Source organism: Choloepus didactylus, chromosome 6 (genome assembly GCF_015220235.1).
Source record: "Choloepus didactylus isolate mChoDid1 chromosome 6, mChoDid1.pri, whole genome shotgun sequence".
Lineage (NCBI taxonomy): Eukaryota > Metazoa > Chordata > Mammalia > Pilosa > Megalonychidae > Choloepus > Choloepus didactylus.
Window position 1 is genome coordinate 87,524,976 of NC_051312.1, and position 19,166 is coordinate 87,544,141.

At 49.5% G+C, this 19,166-nt stretch overlaps 2 protein-coding genes across 9 annotated transcripts in view; one reads left to right on the plus strand and one right to left on the minus strand.

Moving 5' to 3' along the window:
• The window catches only part of FAM168A (family with sequence similarity 168 member A), a 263,583-nt gene extending 258,065 nt beyond the window's left edge, over positions 1–5,518 (minus strand). For 6 of the 7 annotated variants that reach the window (XM_037840576.1, XM_037840569.1, XM_037840574.1 and 3 more), the window contains exon 1: positions 5,424–5,518. The gene's annotated coding sequence lies outside the window, so the exon portion shown is untranslated. The remainder of the gene's footprint in view (positions 1–5,423) is intronic. The other variant, XM_037840566.1, reaches the window with a different exon arrangement.
• A 79-nt stretch (positions 5,519–5,597) lies between these two features.
• Positions 5,598–18,527, plus strand: PLEKHB1 (pleckstrin homology domain containing B1). 2 transcript variants are annotated; one of them, XM_037840577.1, is made up of 8 exons: positions 5,598–5,748; positions 6,968–7,043; positions 8,194–8,346; positions 8,834–8,936; positions 9,996–10,035; positions 12,742–12,846; positions 16,451–16,550; positions 17,123–18,527. In XM_037840577.1, the coding sequence occupies exons 2-8, from the start codon at positions 7,007–7,009 to the stop codon at positions 17,257–17,259; spliced, it is 675 nt and encodes a 224-aa protein (XP_037696505.1). In that variant the 5' UTR covers positions 5,598–5,748; positions 6,968–7,006; the 3' UTR covers positions 17,260–18,527. The 2 variants fall into 2 exon arrangements, with proteins under 2 accessions (XP_037696505.1, XP_037696506.1); XM_037840578.1 differs by lacking the exon at positions 12,742–12,846 and having other exon boundaries at positions 5,601–5,748.
• Positions 18,528–19,166: the final 639 nt, after the last annotated feature.

The window sequence follows — 19,166 nt, forward strand, 5'->3', positions numbered from 1 at the left end:
ATGCAGAAGTACCTGACAGTGTGAGACCAAGTCTCACTCTTCCTGGGCATAAATGGGAGATAGTGGTGTGTACAGCAATGGTGTGTGTTTACAGTTCTCTCAGTTTTTTCATCAGTGAAAAAAAAATATTTGTACTGACAGCCAAGGAACATACTATTAAACTTCATCATTAGTTTCAGTAAAATTAAAGTTCTTGTCAAGTTTCACCCTGTGAGGAAAGAAAATAAAAACACAGAAATACCTAATGCCCTGGACATGTCTAACTCTGTGATTTGGTCCATCTAATTCTTAATAGCAAACCAGCTAGAAAAGAAAAATCTCAATATTCAGATCAAGATGAGTCAATCTCTGAAATGGTGAGAAAGATCGTGTCTCTAGAAGCAGAAAACAAATCCGCAAATAAACAAGTAGAAAAAGTGAAAACAAATCTAAAACCACCATGGGAAACAGAACACAGACTTGGGAAGTTAATATAGAATTCTAGGGCATGTGTGAAGTGTCAGATAAAATTTCTAGAGGAATGTTTCCTAATGATGAATGACCTGACAGCTTCCCTTGGAGAAGAGAACTTGGGTAATAACTTGGAATCAGGAGGTGGAGACAATATTTATGACCAGACAAGAGAAACCTGGAGGAAATGAACTGATGTTGAAAAGTTAAGTGTGCACTCAAACATCCAGGATGGGGAGAAAAATCAATTCTATATCAACATTGCTAAAGAAGAAAACAGAAAAGCTGACATAACAGATGACCTTAGAAGCTTCCAGACTGAGCAAACCTTGATTGAAAGTGCAGATCAAAATCTTCAGGAGAAAGGAAAAGAAGTGATTGAATATGTCAAGAGAAAGAAATGGAGCTTTTTGGGATATTATCTGTCCAGGCAGATTATTACTTAGAACATGAGAAGAAGACTTCTGAAGCAAATGACAAGATAAGCATGTGGATGAAGAGCTGGAGACCTTTAGGAAGCAAGTCAAAGACCCTGAAGAAAAGTTGGAAAGAATGATTTGTTCTTCTCAAAGCCAGATAATTTCCCTTAAACTAAAAGTCAATGATCATTGTTTGAAAATGCAAGTGACTAAAAGAAACCTTATCATATGACAAGAGATTGCAGATATGGAACAGAGTAATGGAATCAGCAATTAAACTTGAGCTTCTGGAAGAGGATTCTCATGTATCTTGATGATCCAGATAGAGCATTTTTCAGGGAACATATTTCCACTCCATCCCTGGTTATACAGTACTGATCCCCCTGAGGCAAGAAAGTCTCACACCCCTCCCCTCAGAGGCTTTCCTCTTCCATTCTCAAATCTGATGTGTCCACTGGATTCAAATGGGGAGTTCATGGCAAGAAGACATCCTTAATGATGAAAATGTTTTGTTAATGGATGGTGTTGATGGCAGCACAACATTGTGTATGCAATTAACAGCACTGAAATATCTGAATATTATTAAAAGGAGAAAGATTAGATTGTATATATGCTAACAAAATAAATTTTAAAAATCCATGGAACCACACTACACAAACAATGAACCGTAAGTTAAACCTTGGACTGTAGTAAACAGTACAATTATAAAAATGTGCTATCAATTGTAACAAATGTTCTACACCAGTGCAAGATGTTGGAGGTGGCATGATGTATGGGAATCCTGTATTTTATGCATGATGGTTCTGTAAACCCACAACTTCTCTACTAAAAAAAAAAATAATGTCAAAAAAAAAGATGTCTTTATCCTCCCTCATGGGTTGGAATTTCTCTGGACAGTTCCATCCAAAAATGGAAATGAGTTACCTTCTGTGTTCATTAAGCCTCCACACAACCCTTCTACTCAAAATTCTGAAACATGGCAAGGACCTTAAGTCATTTCACTTATTTTTTTTTTCAAAAGTGTTTTTGAATTATCTATATTTTGTAGTTTAAAAACACTTTACAAATCAACAGTAAAAAACAAATAACCCAGTTAAAAATGGGCAAAAGCTTTGAATAGACATTTCTCCAAAGAAGATACACAAGTAGCTAATAAGCACATGAAAAAGCTCAACATCATTGGTCATTAGGGTAACGCAACTCAAAAATGAGATACCACCTCACACCCACTAGAATGGCTAAAATAAAAAACACAGACAGTTACAAGTATTGGTGAGTATGTGGAAAAATTGGAACCGTCATACATTACTAATAGAATTGCAAAATGGTATACCCACTTTGAAAAACTGTCTGGCAGTTCCTCAGACAGTTAGACATAGTTACCATATGACCCAGATATTCCATTCCAAGGTAGATAACCAAGAGAAATGAAAACATATATCCACATAAAAACTTGCATAAGAATGTTAATAGCAGCATTATTCCTAATGGCCAAAAAGTGGAAACCACCCACATGTCCATGAATTGATACATGGATGAAAAACGTGTTATGGTCATACAATGAAATATTATTCAGCAATAAAAGGAACGAAGTACTAATAACATACTATAACATGGAAGAACCTTGAAAATGTTATCCTAAATGTAAGAAGCCAGTCACAAAAGACCACATATTGTTTGATTCCATTTACATGAAATGTTCAGAACAGACAAATCCATATAGACAGAAAGTAGATTAATGGTTTCCAGGGGATAGGGGAAAGAGGGTTTATGGAGTGACTACTAAAGGGCAATAGTCTTTCTGGGGTGATGAAAATGTTCTGAAATTAGATAAGGGTGAGGTTGCACAATTCTGTGAATATATTAAAAACACTGAATTAGACACTTAAAAGTGGTGAATTGTATGATGTGAATTATATCTCAATAAATATGTATTTTAAAAGCTTTTTACATAAGTAGTTTGATGTTTGCTCAAATTCCATCTTCATATAAATTTCAGAATGTTTTAGTGAATATTTAACTTATTCTCATTATATTATACTGTCTTGAAAATGTAAATAGTAAATTTTAATTTGATGAGCCAGTCCACTAGTCCCTAAACAATATATTTTCTGTGAGCTGTTCATCCATCAGAGACATTTGAAATAGCAAAATCCTTTTCTCTCTTCCAATGGTTCTAAGTACCACTGTTGGGAGAGAAATGTCAGAGTTACTTTCTGTCTTGTTAGTCTCAATAAATTTAGATAAAATCTCTCACAGTGCTGGAGCCAGGATTCCTTGCTATGCTCTCAGTGCCTCTCCTCAATCCACTAACTCTCCGCCAGTCTACACAGCTCTGGATCATCATAGCTTCCTGGGGTCCATGAACTCCCAGGAATTATATTCAGACTGTTGTGGCATATGTGTACATGTTTCCCTAGGGAGAGCCCACAGCTTTTATCAGCTTCTCAGAGAGGGTCACTGAGACATAGGTTGGGCTGCACTTAGATTCTGTAGTGATGTCTGTGGTTTGTTTGCCTAGCCTGCTTTCCCCTTTTTCTTGACATAGCACGCTTCCCCACCCACCCACCCACCCCCACCCCCCGCTTGGGGCCTGGTAGGTGGAGTCTTTCCCTAGAACTCTACAACTGCCGCTGGAGATAGAAGCTCCCCTTTTCCTCTGATTGCTAAGTCCAGAGAACGAAATACAAGAGCTGCCTGCACCATCCCCCCACCCCACCCACCTTCTCCATGAAGGATGCCCAACTGCCCATCACTGAGGGCAACATGGAGAACCGGGGAAGAAGGAGAGATCAGGAGAGGGGCAGAATCCTTCCCTGAGGCCAGCTCCACCTCTGGGCTTTCTAGGGCAGGAGTCAACAAATCCCCTTTTTTGGTTTAAGCTATGATAATAATTTTTTGTTGTTTGTTTTTTTTTTTAACCAGGAACAGCTCAAAACATCTTCCATCCTTCTCTCCTTCCTTCCCTCCTTCCTTCCTTCCTCCCTTCTTTTGGCTGTGGGAGTGGAGAAGGTAGGAGAAGGTAGGCGTGGGACATTCCAGGGTCCAAACAGATTGAGTTAAAAGCACAGGGATAGAAAACACGTGGTTTGGGAGAGCTGTTTTCCCGGAACTGCTGGGAAGGGATGAGCTCAGTGGCTAATAGAATCAGCCATGGCCAATCCCCCAGCAAGGCACGCTCTGCACGAAAGGCTGAAGCGCCCAGGTGACCCGAGGTCAGGATTACAGAGACAGGGTAGTGAGAGAGAGGCTTACGGAGTCAGGACACGCAGCCAGCACTGGGTGATGAGCACGGTACAGCCAGGGGTAGGAGGGGAGAGGAGATTTGGCCCCGCCCCCGAGGAAGGCTGGCCCCGCCTAGGATTTGGGGATGCTTCGCCAAGACCACCCCCGTATCACTGATGACTTACTGTTGTCGGACGAACTAAGGGTCAGAGCCAGGGATCAGTCGGGAAGGTTGGGGAGAGGGCTGGAGAAAGAGCACAAATTTCCCCAGGATCTGTGCGGCCCCCTTTTATGCCTCCCCCTTCGGCTCCCACTTGGTGGCACCTTCTTAATCTCCTTATCTCTAAGGCGCTCAGGGAAATGCCCCCTACAGAAGCCTTCTCAGAAATGCTGTCTTGGCCGTCCAGGAACCATGAGCCCTGCAACCCCGGTAAGGAAGAGGTCTCTGGGGCAAGAGGAAGGGACCTGGGGACTAGAGCTAGGCGGGCGCCCTTCCCAAAGAGAGGATGGGATGAGGAGTCTTAGGCCCTGATAGCCCCTATTTTCTGAAGAGTATTCTGTGTCTGCTCATAGGTGGAGGGCTGCAGGACTGTGATATTCAGGGAAATGATCCTGAAGGGGCAGACTACGGTGGGAGCTACAGAAAAGGTCTTCCTTCTCCAATTGGGTCCCCTCCAATCCATTTTCAACTATGCCCTGGAGGGACCTTTTCAATCCATAAATCAGACCGCTTCAGTTCTCATCCTGAAACTCCCACCCCCTTGCTCCAGCCCCTATGTCTTCAAGTCCAAGCTCTTGGATCTGCCTTCCAAGGCCTTCCTGTCATACCCTTACGACCCCTGCAATTTTATCACCTGCCTCTCCCCATGCCCTCCCCAATCCTGCATTCTGCTTTCCAAACACACTGAAATACTGGACACTCTTTTGAATGTGGGTCCCTTAGGTTCGACTTATTCTTCAAGACCCCTTTCAGCTTCCTCTGGGAAGCCTTCTCGAATCTCTTGGACAAAATCATTCTCTTCTTCCCTACGTCACACCTCGTGCTCTAATTATGTGTTTACGTTACTCTCCTCTACCAGGCTGGAAGCTGGGGGTGGAAGGGGGAAGGGGTATGTCAGATGCTCCTTCTTTACTCCCCTAGTGCTCAGTGCAGTGCCTGGCACAGACTGACTATAGAGAAAACATGCCTAACAAAGACTGGCTTCTGTTTGTAACTTTACTGTTTTCTAGAAGGCGAGTTCCCAGGTTTTTAAAAAAATATTTCATGATAAATTTTCACGAGTGAGCGAGTCTTCATAAAGCGATAAAGTCGCAGGTGCGGCCTCTCACCTGTGCTCCGGGGCAGCATAGGATAGCCACCCGGGAGAGAATGAACACTGCCCAGCTCCCAGCTCCCAGCTCCCAGCTCCAGGGCGGCGGACTGGAAGTCCCGGCGTGCATCGGGTCGGAGCGGCGCTCCACGCCCCGCCCACGCCCTTGGGTGGGGCGGGTCCGGTAGGCGGGGCCCAGAAGCCTCTGAGGCCCCGGGTGCCGCCTGGGGAGTGGAATGCCCCGGGCTCTCTAGAGCGCACAAAGCGCAGGCGCAGCGGGTTGGGTGGCAGCTGCAACAAGTAGCGGTCGCAGTGGCAGCATCATCCGCAACAGGTGTAGAGAGGTGGGTGCATCAAGGGGGGCTGGAGAGGGAGTTTGCACCTGGCCTTCTTTTCTGAGTTGGGTCAGGACTTGGAGAGGGGAGGGAGCAACAGCAGAAGCACGGACAGGGCAGGGCCTTCAGCCCAGGTGTGTCAGCCCAGGTGCTACGCAGCAACAGGTGAGAGCAGATGGGGGCGGGGCAGAGACACCTTCCCGCAAGTAAATCGCACCTGGGTTCCAATCCAAGCTCCATCACATATATGGACAAGTCACTTACTGTCCCTTAGTTTGTCCATCTGTAAAATAACAGTAAAGATCTCTACCTTCTAACAAGGTTATAGCAGGTACAGAGTGAGGCAGTATCATTTAAGTGCAGTGGTTCCCACATTTGAATCACTCGGGGATCACCCGGGGATCTTTAAAGTCTACCAACTCTTAGCTCCCTCCCACAGACTTCTGAGTTAATTGGTATGGGGTGTGACCTGGATATCAGGATTTTTTAAAGCTTTCACTAACAGAGCGGTCAGAAGCCAGGACTGCTGGGTGTGACTCAGGTCTCCATGGATTGCTAATCAAGTGGATCTGAACAAGTGATGGGATCTCTCCAGGCCCCAGTATCCTCATCTGTAAAATGGAAATAACAAGGTTTTTCATTAGGCTTAAATAAGGTAATAGATGAAAGCATGAGAACAGTATCAGGCATGTAGTGTTCAATCTGTGATAGCTGCTGTTAAACTATTATTCCACGCACTTTGTGAATGATTCAGATGGAGTCCAAATGTGAGGGAGGCTTTTCTTATTATGGAAGCCCCCCTTGCATTACTATAATTCTAATATTCTTTGCAGTCAGCATTTCAAACTTCCAAGGTTTCTAACATTTTAAGAATTCCTCACTCCAGCCTCACAGACACTTGTACAAATCTGGAAACTGAGACAAGGGCCGGAGGGACAGGGAAAAGGGACTTGGTCAAGGTCATGGAGCTGAGCCTGAAAACCAGGCTCCTGATCCCCACACCCACCCCATCGCAATGGGTTGCTGCCCTGCTGACCCCACAGGGACAGTGCTGTCATTATCTGCTGGGGAGGAGACCAAGGCTGCCTTGCCCTTAGTTTGTTTACTAACCTTCCCTTGAATGTCTCCTCGGTGGCTTCCCAAGGGAGGGCGGGGCTGGGGGCTTCTCTCCAGGGAGCTGCTCTGGAGCTGCTGATGAGGCCTGTGTATCCTGTGGCTCCTCTGACAGATCCCGCCTGATTCTACCCTGGAAAGTCCTTTTGAAGAAATGGCCCTGGTGAGGGGCGGCTGGCTATGGAGACAGAGTAAGTGACCTGGGCCAAGCCCTGCCTGTCCAGCTTATCAGCCCCCAGCACCTTGCCCTGGGGCAGAGATGAGGGAAATGGTTTGTTGGGACTGCCACAGTGAACCCTTTTTCCAAGCAACCATGGCATTTTTATCCTGCCCTCCTTTATCTGTGTCCTTCCCTTAGCCTGGACTGTCCTTCCCATTCCTGACTGCTTGGTAAACTTGTCCCCTTTACTGAGAAGTCTTCTCCAACTCCGCCTCTAACTCCCACCCCACCTCTGCAGTACCTCCCTTCTCTAAGCTCCCTTGATGCCTCATGCATACCCCTGTGATAGCACTGATCTCCCTATAAAATAACTGTCTTCACCCATGGGTCTCCCCACTCCCCCACATCGTACTGCCCCCAAACTATGAGCTCTTCAAAGGAGGCACTGGGTCTGACCTTCTGTATGTTCACAGCACCCTAGCCCAGGGCTGGACACAAAACAGCACAGAACAAAATGAAAAATGCCTCTGTTTAAAACTCTAAAAAGCTATCTTATCTCTCTATATTTTCCTGTTAAGATTTCCACTTGCAAAATGTCTGAGGCTAGGGCTCAGGCTTCCAGACCAACCTGGGACCAGAGTCATGATTTGAGCACAAGTTATTGCAGGGGCCCCTGGAACTAGGATCTTCCCTTCTCCCATAACCCCGTCAATTCTCAGTTTGGTTCAGTTCAGCAAACACTGATCACAGGTCCTGCTGTGAGCCACAGACCCAGAGAAATCACAGCCCATGGACCTCCAGTCAGGTGGAGGAGACACACTGCACAGATGTCACACAAGTCAGAGAAAAGAAATAAGTGGAGGCTTGTAGGTAGGAAGAGGTCTTTGCCCTTACAGAGATCTGGGACTTGGCCTTGGGTGCTTCCAAGGAGTAGGTTTGGTCACTCATTTACCACTGAACACATTTATTGAGCTCCTGCTATCTGTCCAGGTCCAATGGAGGCTATGGGGTGAGCAAGACAGAAAGAGCCCCTGCCCTCATTTTAGGGGGGAGATTGACAAGGAAGAGGTGGTCACAACACTGAGTTCCGGAGTGAGGGGATTCTAAGAGCACATCCGGGGCTCCTGCCCCCCAGCAGACTCTGAGATGAGCCCATCTGGTGGGTCTGGAATATCACACAGGCTCCATCCTCCGCCGCTGGAAGCGCAACTGGTTTGCCCTGTGGCTGGATGGGACCCTGGGCTACTACCATGATGAGACTGCGCAGGACGAGGAAGACCGTGTACTCATCCACTTCAATGTCCGCGACGTGAAGATCGGCAAAGAGTGCCACGGTGAGCAGAAGTTCTTCCTACCTGGCACCGAGTCTGAGAACACCTGTAATTGGAAGGCTCTTTGCAGTTTTCTTAGGGCTCCCCAGTCATTGGCTCACGGCCTCTGTCAACTCCAGTTCAGTTGGGTGTGAATTAAGAAACTGGTCCCTTATACACTATGCTGGTCGCAGAGGTGGGTCAGACAAAATTTCTGCCCTAGGAATTGGATAAAGATGAAATGAAATAAAGAGACTCAGAGAAGTTAGATGACTGGCCCAGAATCACGCCGAAAATCTCCCAACTCCTCAACCTAGCCTCAGTCCACAATTAAACTGGAAGATATTGCCTAGGGATGTGGATTGAAGAGTAGAGCAGAACCCCAAAGAAAGTGTATGGGATCAGAGGAGGGTGGCAATGGCAAGTCAATAGGATCCAGAGAAGTCAGTTCTTATTCTTGCCCCAGTTTCCTGTGCCCTGTTGAAATCTCACTATGTGTGTGTGCCTGCAGACGTGCAGCCTCCGGAGGGCCGTAGCCGAGATGGCCTGCTGACCGTGAACCTACGGGAGGGCAACCGCCTGCACCTGTGCGCCGAGACCCGGGATGATGCCTTGTGAGTCGATCCCAGGAGAGGATGAGGTGGGGTCTTGGGGACTGCGACCAGAAGCCCCCTCCTCAATGGGCCTTCTGGTTTTCCCTGAGGGTAGGAAGAAGGACAGACACCAATCAGCATGGTTGTCTCATAGGAGGTTGGGCAGAGTGGACTTGAATGGCTCGTGATGATTGGTAGCGTACATAGTAAACTCTTCACACAGTCTGTGATGAACTCAGGATTGCTGGGGGAGGGGTAAGCACATCTGCCTCAGGCGTGTGGTCACTGGTCACTCAGAATCAGATATTTAGCAGCCTCTGAGGTGAGCACTTGCCCCCCACTCCTTCCTGAGAAGATGACTGGGATCCTGCCCTGGTCAGAGGGGCGACAGGAGGAGACCAGACCTGCCTAACGGGAGACAGCCTGGCATATCCCAGGGGTAGGCAATGTCAGATGCAGATCCACACTGCAAGACTGGGTGTGTCTCAGGCGCCATCTACTCACATTCCTTCCCTTCCTACCCTCTGGCCTTGCACTGGAGAGTGAAAGGGATGGAGTGCGTGAGAGTGAAGGAAGCTGAGCTCCCGGCAGACAGAGCACAGAGCCTCCTTGTCCACCCTGACCAGATGCCATGGCAACCAACAAAGGCCCAATTGTCCAGTGTCCACTGGACCTTGCTGGGGCTCTTGGGTCAGAGCTTTGGGGAATTGTGTTTTTGCTTTGGGATGTGGAGGTGGGCTATAGCTAAAGAGCCCACCCAGGCATGTCACAATCTGAAGGCTCCTTAGACACCACCTAAGCCCAACTTCCCATTGTGTAGATGGGGAAACTGGAACCTCTAGAGGAGAAAAGACCATGGACTAGAATGAATTATGAGGCTCCAGCCTAATTTAGGGCTCTGTCCATGTAACTGAGGCAGGGGAGGGGTTCACCTTGGTCTACCCAATAGAGTCAAGGGAATCTTCCACTTCAAGAAGAATTGGGGCTAGAGGCTGGGATGAGATGGAAATCCTGATGTGTGGGGACGCAATTCCCCTTCCCTCAAACCCCTCCTCATGTCTGGGGGTGTTTGCTTTGCAGAGCATGGAAGACAGCACTGCTGGAGGCAAACTCAACCCCGGTGAGCCCCCCATGCCCCCTCATTCCTCCCCACCAGCATCTGCCATGGAATCATGGGTGACTCAGACTCGGTCTCTACCTGCCAGGAGTTCTCAATCTAGTATGGATAGACTTCTGCAGACTCAGATGCCCTGGATCCCAGGCGGGGAAGGATGGAGGACAGTCAGCCAGTGCTTGGAGGAGGCAAGGAGAGAAGTCTCCAAGAAGGCTTGCTGGAGGGGGTGGCATGTGTGCCATGTAAAAGAACTGCCTTTTATTGAGCAACTGTTATGTGCCAGGTGTGGTGCAGGTGTTATCCCAGCCACTCCTCACAACAGTCCTGTGAGGTTGGGATAATTGTTCCCTTTCTGCAGAGGATAAGACTGAGGTTCAATAATCCACATAAGAAATATTTACTGAGTTCCTACTGTGTGTCAGGTACTGTGCCAGGTGCCAGGGATCAGAGGTGATCCAAGGAGATGTAGGCCCTGACCTCCAGGACTCAACATAGAGGGGAGACAGATGTGAAACAACTAATTACACAGTTAATAATTTCATTGCAATGGTGGTAGCTGCTCTGACAGAGAAGTGCACTGTCCAACTGATGTGAGACCACCTTGGTGACCTCATCCAGGTGTGGGTTCAGACAAGACTAAATCTGGGACCTGAAAGATAAACAGAAATTGCCAGGGCAAAAGATGGAGGGTGGAATGAAGGGAACTGCTTTCCAGGCAGAGGGAGCAGCATGTGCAAAAGCCCTGAGAGGTTAAACCCTGGCACGTTGAGGAACAGAAGGAAGGCTGTGGTGGCTGGAGCACAGGGAGTGAAAGGACAGTGGGGTAGGAAGATTGTCAGGGCCAGGACTTATGGGGCCATGGTAAAGGTACTGGTTTCTGCTGAGAGCACTGGGAAGTCATTGAAAGTTTTTACATAGAAAAATGGCATGAGTGGAATAGATGTGCATTTTTTAAAAGGCAATCTGGCTGCTAGGTTGGGAATGGATCATAGGAGGTAAGAGTGGAGGCTGGAGGCCAGCTAGGAGGCTGGGTTGGTGTCCAGGTGACAGGCTGGAAGTCTACACTAATGCCTGGCTAGCAGAGACAGGGCTGATGAGGACAGGACATATTTAGGAGGTAAAGTCAACAGAGCTGAGTGACTGATTGAGGTTTGGTTTTGGGGAGCTGCCCAGAGCCCCGAGCTCAGTGGCACAGCATGGTGTCAACCCTCATCTGTCTAACTCCGGGTTCTGTGCTTGTTTCTTCTATCTGTGGCACGGTGGAGCCCCGTTTATCTGGAGGGAAAGTCTGTTTGGGAGACAGGGACGCCTTTAGGATCCCCACCCCCAGGTATCCACCTGCTGAGGGCCACACATTGTACTGAGCACATGGCATCAGTGACATCATTTAAGCTTCCAACAACTCTGGCAGGGGAAAGGACAGGGTTTCATATTATTAGTCCCATTTTACAGACAAAGAATCTGAGGCTCAGAGAGGAGAAGCAACTTGTCCAATGTCTCAGAGTTTTAAGTTGATGAGATAATACAGGAAGAGCCTGTATTGGAACAGAAGCTAGTGAGATTCTAAGGAGGGCAGTATCTGCAGAGAGAACTGCACGAGCAGAGGTGGGAAAGTGATGCATGCACACATGTATGTGCATGCTGGCATGAATCTAAGGGCCAGAGTCTGGCTTGGCTGAAGGATGGTGCATGGTGGGAATGAAATGGGAGAGATGGCCTCTGAGGCCAGGTCATGAAGGGCCTTGAAGTCCAGTTGAAGGAAGTAAGGGTTGTGTGGAGCCACAAGGAGCATCAAGCAGCTGGTTGGGGGCTGTGATCAGATTTGTGGGGCAGACTCAGGCTTCCAGGAGCAAGCGGGCAGTGAGGAGGCTGGAGCAGTGCTCAGCAGCATGGAGGAACTCCAGGTTGGTCTAACCTGGCTGAGCCCCAGAGCCTCTTATGTAGAGCAGATCAGTCCCACCCAAGAAGGGCAGAAGCACGGAGGTGAGGGCGGACCGTTCTGTATGCCGTGACTCTATGAAGCTGCCTTGCCCCTTCTCTGCCTGCCCACCTTCCTGCTGCACTGCTGACCTTCCCTCTCTGCCCCCCCCACCCGCTCTTCTCCCTCCCACTGCTCCACACACACATCCCTCTGGCCCCAGGGCTTACTAGGACAGGCATGTGTTTGTGCCTCTGTGACTTTGTCCCATGTCTGCCTGTCTCTGTGTGTATGCACATCTGTCTCTGGGCTTCTGGTGCCTGCATAGGAGTGACCTTCACTTTGTCCCTCCACCTCCTGAAAGCTTATACCCCACTCGGGGTGGAGGCTCCAGAAGGAGCCCCTGCCCCCAGCTGTGCCAGGGAACATAGTGCTTAGGGGCAAGGCTGGTGGGGTGGGAGGGGAAATGAGAAGGGGGTCAGTGGGCAGGGGGTTGCAGATCGGAGCTGCCCTGTCCTCCTTGGAGACAGTGAGTCTCAGCTGCCTGCAACACGTGAAGGTGGGCTAATTCTGTAGAGAGACTCCTGGACCCTCATCTCTGTGACTTTGTCAAAGTAACCACCCCTCTCCAGGCCTCCCTGCATTACCGTGGGCTGAGTGGGAAGAGGACACCTCCTCTGTCCCAGCTGGCAGGGGGTGCTAGTAGAGTCTGTTGAGAGTTCTGAGTCTCTGTGTGGGGGGGGCCTCTGACGCTTCCCTCCTTCCCCCTTCTCGGGTCTCTGTGGCTTGAGCAGGCCCCAGCTGGAGCCACTGTCCCTCCCAGGAGCCGGCGGGTTTGCCCCAAGGTCAGGTGTGTGACCTGCTCGTGGAGCCCCTGTAAGGTTGAGAGGCGAATCTGGGTAAGTGCTGGCTCAGTCCTCCCTGCTTCCATACTGGCCACCAGGATGAGCCTCCAAAACAATGCCTGGTCACATCCCTTCCCTGCTCACAAATATTCCATGGCTCCCCATCACACGTGAGACACCAACACAGCCTGGCCTTCAAAGATCCTCATGATCTGTTGGACCAGCCTCTCCTGCCTCCTCCCCCTCCTCCCCTGTGCTCCAGCCACTCTGCTCTACCCTCTGCCTCCTGCTGTACCAGACCCTTTCCCTTTTCCCAGCCTTTGCACATGCTGTTTTCTATGCCTAGAAGACCCTTAGTCTCCTTATTCACCTGAAAAACTGATGCTCATATTTTAAGACCCACCTAAAAGGCTGCATCCTCTTCAGTGAGGTCTTTTCAAACCTCTAGGCATTGTCACTGCCTCCCACACCCTGGTGGCACTAATGCTCTTTCTTCATTTTGCCTGGTTTCAGAGTCAGTTCATCCTTGTCTGCTTTCCCATCAGACAAGGGCAAGGACGAGGTCTGATTCAGCTCTGCCCCATGGAGCTTGGCTCAGGGCTCAGCATAGAGCAGGTGCTCAATGAGTGCTCAGTGATGGGAACAACCTATTCTGACCCTCCTCATTCCTGGCAATGAGGGCCTGGCAAGAGTATTCAGGGAATGTTCACTGCATGAGTAAGTGAAGGGAGGAAGGAAGAAAGTAGCAAAAAAAAATCTCTGTTATGGCATTTCTACAGCAGATTATAATTTAGTCCACATCTGTCTCTCCCCCCCCCCACCCCTGAATGTTTCTTGAGAGCAGGATTTGGGAATGAATCCTCTCTCTGTCCCCAGTGCTCAGGCTGACATGGGGTGGGTGGTAGGAAACCTGTGGTTCTGCAGTCAACTGTGAACTCCTTTTCTAGCACAGTGGTTCTCAATGTGCCTTTGCATTAGACTCACGTAGGGAATTTAAAAATATATACAAATGTTCAGATCCTACCTCTCTAGATGCCCTGATTTCACAGGTCTGGGGTAGGACCTACAAAGTCTATAGTTTAAAAAATGTCTCCTGGTTATTCTGATGTGCAGAACCACTGAGCCCAGAACTACTTGGGCAACCCATTGCCTGGCTGTGGCCCTGCTGGGTAGTCACGGTGCCTGGGGGTGGGCAGTGAGAAAACTGAAACTCAGAGAGGTTACATAACTTGACCAGGTCACTCAATTCATCAGTGATAGGATTGGGACTCCCAGCTGGCATTCTGAGCCATCCCTCACCCCCAAATTAGGATACACATTTTTCTGAAGTGGAGAATGCCTAAATACAGGATTTAAAAGGCTATAAACCTTAGTACACAACAGTGTTCTGAGGAAAGGTAGTCATTCGCATGTGAGCCCCTAACTGGCTGAAACTGTCCCTACCCACAAAAGGGGCTGGGCCTCTGAAGAGGGAAGGGTTCAGAGATGAAGCCCTCAGGTTCTGTCCCTGAGATCCCTGGGGCCTGCCAGTTACCAGGTGACCTACCTGCTTTTGCCTCTGGGCCTCCCAGGCCTGGAGGGTAGAAATAGATGCCCCAGAGGGACGTGAGGTGGTGTTTTCCACCCTCTCCAGAGTCTGGCAAAGAGGCAGGTGTATGTTCTTTCTGGACCTCAGCTTCTCAACCTGTAAAATTGGGGATCTGAGTGCTTAGATCCCTCTGGCCCCTTCTGAGCACGGAGCCCAGATCCTGGCCATCTCCACCAGAAAGCCCTCTTGGATCACCCTTGAGGAAAGGGCAATACTTGAGATTGAGGACCCACTCACTGCTTGTCTTTGACTTCTCTTTTGCCCTGGGACTGTTTGTTCTCCCTGGCTTAAAACTGAACTCAAGAGTTGGGCAATCTTGGTTCCAGTGCTGGTCCTGTATTTGATTCACTTGAGAGTAATTCAGTAAACATTAATTAGGCACCTACCATGTTCCAGACTCTGCCCCAATCAGGCCTAATTAGTCCCAGTCCCTGCCCTTGGGGGTCCAAGTCTGATGGGAGAGACACACATGCACAGGAACACAAACAATGATGATTCAGTGCAACATGCGGTGACAGAGGGAAGTACAAGGGCTCTGGGCCCCCAGATGGAACCCCCACAGACCCTGAGTTTCAAGGGAGAGTGATATACTTGAGTTGAGTCTGAAAGACAAGTTAGGTAGTTGAATGAAAAAAGGGAAGAAGGACATCCCAATCAAAGGGAAATGGATGAGCAAAGGCATGGAGACAAAATCAAATGGTGTGCTTGGAAAACTCCTCTGTGAGGCCAAACTTTTTGAAAGAGATGTTATTATATGTTGATTCCATTCCTCACCTTTTAACCATTGTTTACCATCCATAGCCTGGCTTCTTCCCCACCACCCCATCCCCCGCCCCCCAGCCACTCCTCCAAAAAATTTTTCTCAAGGCCACCCACATCTTTCAAGTTGCCAAAACCCATGCCAAGAGGTTGGACAAAAGAGCCTGTTTAGAAGGTAAAATTGTGAGACCTGATGGCTGATTTGATACGGAAGGCGAGTGTGAGAAGACAAGGGTACCAACCTGTTTTCTTAGTTTGAGTGCATGGTGGTGGCATTTACAAAAATAAAAGGACTTATGGGAAGAGGAGCATGTTTGGGGGGCGTAGAGAGATGATGCAATCACTTTAAGATAGGTGGAGTTTGAGACACCTGGACTTAAAAGGGACTGTTTAGGTGTGAAATCCACTTAAAGAGAGATATAGGGTAGAAGGGGTTTGGATTGAGAGCTTCCAGTTAATTTCACACATTTATTGGTTTCTGCTATATTGTAGGCTCTTATGGTGACAAAAATGAATTAGAATCCTTCTTGTAGGGAGCTCTTATTTTAGGTGTGGACAGGAAAAACCAGAAAACAAGGAAAGGAACAAGAAGCACAAGCAAAGCCCTGAGAGAACACAGGAACACAAGATTCAGAGATCAGGAGGGCTTCCTGGAGTGCGCAACTTTTGAGCTAGGCTTTGAATCACTTCTAAAAATCTGATTAAAGACGGCAGGGAGGGCAGTCCAGATCATTCTCCTCAGAGCCTCAGTCCCCTCCTCTGTAGTGAAATGGAGATGATAATGCCACCGTAAGAATTAGAAGCAATAACACATATGAACACCCCCACAGAACCTGGTACATGGTGGGTGCTCAATGATACTTCAGTTATTTTCTGTCCCTATCCTTCCCTTCCTTTCCTTCCCCTCCAACACCGGATCCCCGTCCCTGTGATTGGAACGGTAAACAAATACTTTGGGTTTCTCTAACAGGAACCATTGTAGACCTGCTAGAAAATATTAGACTGTCTATGAAGAGACGTTGTAAGCCATGGAGAATTTTTGAGCAGTGGAGTGCTAAGTAGGAGGCCAGGGTGGGAGAACGGGCATCAGTGGGAGCTGGAGGTAGGGGCTGAAATTTTAGAGGACAGGGCCCATCAATCTTGTGGGGAGGCAAGGGCTCTCTCCAGGAGCTTGCTGATTCCTGGGGGCCCATTTCCAGCCTTGGGAAAACGGCTCCGTGAGGTCCAGAAGGACTTGAGCCAGGGTGGGGGTGGGGAACCAAATCCCAGCCAGGTAAGTGCCCAGGCAGCTCACCCAGCTGGGCTCCCCAGGTGCGCGTCTACAGCCCGTACCAGGACTACTACGAGGTGGTGCCGCCCAACGCGCACGAGGCCACATATGTCCGCAGCTACTACGGTCCCCCCTACGCAGGTAAGACCCCGGCACCGCACGCCCTGCTCCCTGCCTCGCTTTGCTCTCAGGCCCCGCCCATGGTCCGTCGACCTGGCCTCGGCCCCTCCAAGACCCCACCCTTTTAATGATCACTCATTTTTCCAGGCGGGTCCCTTCCCAAGCCCCTCCCCATCCCGAGACCCTGAAGAGCTCTCAGACCAGCCTCTGCCCTCATTCCAGAGGTGACTTCTCGCTTACGCCGGTCCCTAATCTGCCCGGGAGTACCTGTTCCTGAGCTGGTAGCGACCCCTGGTGGCTAATGCGGAACAGCCGCCCGGGCCTGGCTCTGGCTGTCGGGAACGCCCATCCTCATGCGCCTTCTGGAGGTGCTTAAAGATCCCGGGGTTTCCTCGCCGCCGCTCCCTAACCCAGAACATCCGTAGCGAATCCAAGGCCTGGAAGCCGTGGGATGGAGCGCTTCCCGCGTCAAGACCTAGGTTTCCCCGACTGGGGGGCGTCACCTTCCTCCGCTGGCGAGGGCTGAAGTCGCGCAGGAAGAGGGGGGCAGTGGTCACTCTAACGTCCCCGCCCCTCTCGGGCTCTCTCCTCAGGCCCCGGCGTGACGCACGTGGTAGTGCGGGAAGATCCGTTCTACAATTCGGGCGCCCCGCTGGCCATGGGCATGCTCGCGGGGGCCGCGACGGGCGCCGCGCTTGGCTCGCTCATGTGGTCGCCGTGCTGGTTCTGAGCCCTGGGACTCGAGCGCTGGACCCTGCCCTGCCTTCGGGTAGACCGCTAGACCCCTCTTCCCACTTGACCCCACTCTCCAACTCCGCAGCGACCCACAAACCGAGCCCTGCCCAACTTTGGCCCTTTTCTCTCCATTCCCTATCCCAGCCCAGAAATTTGGACCATTCCCCCAATCGGAAGAAGGTATCATTCCAAACACAAACACAGCTCAAAACTCTCATACCCTACTGCTACATACCCCAGAAATCTCTTATAAATATTTATGGATATATTTCCCCCATGCACATGAGAACACCGCAAACAACTCATTTGGTGTCAAGTTCCCCAGGCACTGGAGATATAACAGTCAGGCTTTCTCCTCTGGGAGCTGGGGGCCTGGTGAGGAAAGAGTAGTAAACAAATGCTTGACAAGGATGAGTTATCTTTCCTTTCACTGGGATGCCTGGCAGCAGGGAGCAGAGGCTGGTAGGCTGGAAGTAGGATTGTTGGCAATGGTGCAGAACCATGGACATCATGGCATGTCCAAAGAATTAAAGGGGAGTTCAGTAGTACTGGGGTGGAGATAGGGAACAGATCATGGTGGGCCTCCAGGCTAAGGAGTTTGCTGGGTAAGGGGTAGCGGGGATATGAGCTTTTTATGAGGGGAAGTTTCATGGTTGCACCTATAACATATTGCCTATTTTATTATTATTAATACTGACACATATCTATACCCAAGCCACTCCCCAGTTTAGCCCCACCCCTCCCACTATCAGCTTCCTGGGCCTTCTGCTCCTTCAGTGCTCAGAAAGCATCAGTTCCCTGGGGCAGCTGGGGCAGCAATTTAGCTGAACCTGGGGGACCCTGGAGGGGGGCAGGTGTTTGGGACCTCCTGCCCTAGGAAGTTGTCTCCATCTGGAAATACTTTTCTGGTCCCCAGAAGCTTGGCCCTCTGTCCATAGCTGTGGCTGTCACCATCTTAGACCTTGTCTCTTCTTTCCTTCTGGGAAACGTGGAAGCATCCCTTCAGGAGAGTTGGCAGTATTCACCTCTGGGGCCTGATCCACCTTTGCCCCAGCCTGGGTGGCCACATGTGTGCCACCCTGCAAGTGGCCCAGCAGTCCCTCCCTTTGGTCCCCTTCCAGTCTCCTCCCTCGCCTGTCCCCATCACCAATAGAAATGCTAACATTCCCTGCCCAGTAGCCAGAGTAGTCCACTAAAGTTCCCTTGTAAGTGGGGGCTTCGTTGGCTCTCATGCAGAAACTAATAAAGGTGTGGTTGGCTCTAGTCCCCGTTCTGGCTTCGTTTGTTCTCCCAGGAAGCACTATCCTCTAGGTCTTCCTGGGATATCTACATGGTCCAGAACCTTCAGTGCCTTCTCAGGTATATTGGGAAGAGTGTGGATTCTGAGGTCAGGTGAACCAGGTGACATCATGTTAGTTGAGCAATTTGGGGTAAGTCACTTAACCTTTCTGGACCACTATTTTCCAACCCATAAGATAGCAGATTGAGGTTGGCCCTTCCTGAGGGTTCAAGAAGAGGAGCTATGTCGGGGACTCTGTCATCTGAGCTGATGAGTGATACAGGCCCTGCCCTGCCTGCTTTCTGAGAGTCCAGAGGGATTGAGTTTTTTCCCAGTAGGTTTCCATATTTCTAGAGTTGATTCAATGAATTGGTCTCACAGAGACCAGGTGGCCAGGGAAGGAAACATGACCATCTTTTATCAAGTCTCTTGAGGCTGCAAGTGTCAGAAACCCCTGCTGAAACTGATTGAAGCCAAAGAAGGGAAACTTATTGAGCTACATAACTGAGAATTCTAGGAACTGCTTGGTCCAGAGGCTCAAATGGTGCCACCTGGACTTGTCTTTGTCCACTGGACTAACACCTTCCATGTTCAAGTCCAGCTGAGAGTTTCTCTGCCAACAG

Excerpts from the sequence above, each read along its gene's own strand:
- PLEKHB1 (XM_037840577.1), top strand. The coding sequence starts at position 7,007 with ATGGCCCTGGTGAGGGGCGGCTGGCTATGGAGACAGA. Across the intron at positions 8,347-8,833 it reads GATCGGCAAAGAGTGCCACG|ACGTGCAGCCTCCGGAGGGC; the intron begins GTGAGCAGAAGT and ends GTGTGCCTGCAG. Across the intron at positions 12,847-16,450 it reads AGGTTGAGAGGCGAATCTGG|GTGCGCGTCTACAGCCCGTA; the intron begins GTAAGTGCTGGC and ends TGGGCTCCCCAG.